The 2,686-nt window shown below is 37.3% G+C and overlaps 1 protein-coding gene across 1 annotated transcript; it reads left to right on the forward strand.

The window, feature by feature from the left end:
- Positions 1-333: 333 nt before the first annotated feature.
- LOC141627676 (protein FAR1-RELATED SEQUENCE 5-like) lies at positions 334-2,257 on the forward strand. Its single transcript, XM_074440905.1, has 4 exons — positions 334-883; positions 987-1,119; positions 1,432-1,610; positions 1,743-2,257. The coding sequence occupies exons 1-4, from the start codon at positions 334-336 to the stop codon at positions 2,255-2,257; spliced, it is 1,377 nt and encodes a 458-aa protein (XP_074297006.1).
- Positions 2,258-2,686: the final 429 nt, after the last annotated feature.

A 2,686-nucleotide genomic window follows, 5' to 3' on the forward strand; every position in this document is an offset into this window, starting at 1 on the left:
CCCCAAGATTAATTAACACTTATTTTAATCTAATCTCCATAATTAACAACACTTATTTTAATCTAATCTTTATAATTAACAACACTTATTTTTAATCTAATCTTTATAATTAACAACACTTATTTTTTTTTAATTGACACTTTATCTCTCTTATTATTTTCATTACTTAAATACAGTAACTTATACTAGAACAAAAAAAATACAGTGATTAAAATTTTGGAAACCTTATTTTTTAATACTCGTTGAACATCTACACCAAAAAAAAAATACTCGTTCAGGATTTGATTAAATGGCTCTTGATTTTGATCTCAATAACTTGTATGAAGAAGGTGAATGTTCACGAGCAAAAAAACAAAAGGCAACGGTGAAGCAGAATGTAATGGCGATGTTGATTTAATGAAAGAGTATGTCGAGTTGTATGGCGACGGTCCAGTGGATGATGATGACACCGTCGTTACTGCTGCTGACAACGACAACATTGTTGAACCTGTTGTAGGTTTGGCTTACAAGTCATCTGAAGAACTCGCAGCTTTCGCCCATTCATACGCATATAAGAAGGGGTTTTCATGGTACATTCGCAGTAATAAACTCTTTAAAAAGTACAAGGAAGACGGTGTTTCAAAAAAAGGTTCCTTTAAGAATGAACCGCGGTATCATATGTATGAAAGATTAAGGCTTTGTTGTGGTCATGCTGCTAAAACCAAGGATGCCTGCAATGTTTACATTGAGTCCCGTTATTTCGACGATGAAGACGTAGTGAAGATAACGCAATGCCATTTAGAGCACAACCATGAGATGGATCCTAAGAAAAGCCGGTTATTTGTTGGGTTTAGACATATAAATGACTACTTCAAAAAGAGGATGATGATCAATGATGCTGCTGGTATTTCAATATTAAATAATTACAAGTCGTTGGTCTTGGAGGGGGGGAGGTCATGAGAACCTTGGCTTTAAGTTTAGTGATAGTCGAAACGCCATCAATCAAGAACGAAGACGTAGCGTCATAGATGGCGATGCTAAAGAATTGAAGGCATATTTTGAGAAGATGAAAGAGGAGGATCCTAATTATTTCTATGCAATTGAGCTCGATGATTTTGGGGCTCCAATGAATGTATTTTGGTGTGATTCACGCTGCCGAGCTATGTTTAAATCGTACGGAGACGTTGTGTCGTACGATACAACTTTCTTGACGAATATGTAAGGCGTTATATCTCAATTTATCTGTGTTAAAATGTTATTTTGATTAATCGTATTTGTTTGTTTTGTTATGTAAGAGTATCGTGCTTCAAGAATTCATAAAATTAAAATTAAAATTACCAATTTAATTGTACTATAGAAATTATTCTGATTACTGATTTTATTTGTTTGGTTCTGTAAGTATAAGTTTTGTAGTATATCATTAATCTGATAGAGTAAATCATGGTGTTACAGGTATCGCATGCCTTTTTCCCCTTTCATAGGGGTGAATCAACATGGGAATTCAATTGCTTTTGCTTGTGCTTTGGTTACGCGTGATTATGAAGAAAGTTTTGAGTGGGTTTTTGCCAAGTTTTTAGAATGCATGGGTAAAGCTCCATCGCTTATATTGACAGACCAGGAAAGAGCAATTGGTAATGCAATTAAAAAAATCTTCCCAAACACTCACCACAGTGCTCGCCTTTGGCACATATTGAAAAATCTTTGGTAAAAATCGGGAAAACATCCACTTTGGAACGATATCTCAAGTGACCTTAATTTAGCAGTTCACGACAGTTTGGAGGTGCATGATTTTGAGATAGCATGGAAGGAAATGGTTCGTAAATATGGTATTGAAAAATGTTCGTGGGTGACGGAGTCGTATTTGATCGTGGAGAGTTGGGTCCCCGCATATTGGCGTGGGATATTTTGTGCTGGGATGTCGTCGACGCAGAGGAGTGAGCAACAAAACCGGTTTTTCAAAACTTATGTCAATGGGAGGACTACTTTAAGTCAGTTTGCCCAGAAAATTGAGGAAGCCTTGAAATTGAAAGTGGAGGAGGAGACCGCGAACAATCACGATTGCACAGAGAAACCGTATAAGATTGAGTGCAACTTACTTGTTGAGCAGGTTTTCCATAAATTGTATACTAAGAAGATATATAAGTTGGTACGTGACGAGGTAATTGGGTTAATTTATACGAACGCTGATCCGCCGAGAAGACTTGGGCATAGTGTGACATTTAACGTTGAAGATAAAAAAGTGGCGCCATTTGGTAAGTGTAAGAAATACTTGGGTTGATATTGATGAAGTGTGGGGCGCTCAAGTGCTCATGTAAGTTATTTGAGTTCAAGGGTATCTTTGTGTCGACATATTATTAGATGCATGGTTATCGAAGATGTGAAGGTGATCCCGGAGAAGTATATACTTGATCGATGGCGAAAGGACTTGGTTAGAGAATACGAGACAATCAAAACCGGGTACTATAATCCGGAAGCCTCATCTCGTGCGAAGAAGTCGTTGGAGGTAACTATAAGGAACCATTACATTTCCACACTAGCGCTTCGAGACGATGAAACTTATGCAACATATGATAGATTGACTTCTGAATTAATTAAGGAGTTGGAGGGGATTGTTGGTGTTGAAACTATAGACGCCTATGTCCCCAAGCGGTGTTTCTTCTAGGGTATGGGGTCATAGAAGGCTACAGCCTAAGGAATGCAATATTAG

This window comes from Silene latifolia, chromosome Y, assembly GCF_048544455.1.
Source record: "Silene latifolia isolate original U9 population chromosome Y, ASM4854445v1, whole genome shotgun sequence".
NCBI classification, from domain to species: domain Eukaryota; kingdom Viridiplantae; phylum Streptophyta; class Magnoliopsida; order Caryophyllales; family Caryophyllaceae; genus Silene; species Silene latifolia.

Bases quoted from the DNA above. Each gene is read 5' to 3' on its own strand.
- LOC141627676 (XM_074440905.1), top strand. From the start codon at position 334: ATGTTCACGAGCAAAAAAACAAAAGGCAACGGTGAAGCAGAATGTAAT. The intron at 1,120-1,431 runs GTGTGATTCACG...ATGGTGTTACAG, and splicing joins GCTCCAATGAATGTATTTTG to GTATCGCATGCCTTTTTCCC. The intron at 1,611-1,742 runs GTAATGCAATTA...TTAATTTAGCAG, and splicing joins AGACCAGGAAAGAGCAATTG to TTCACGACAGTTTGGAGGTG.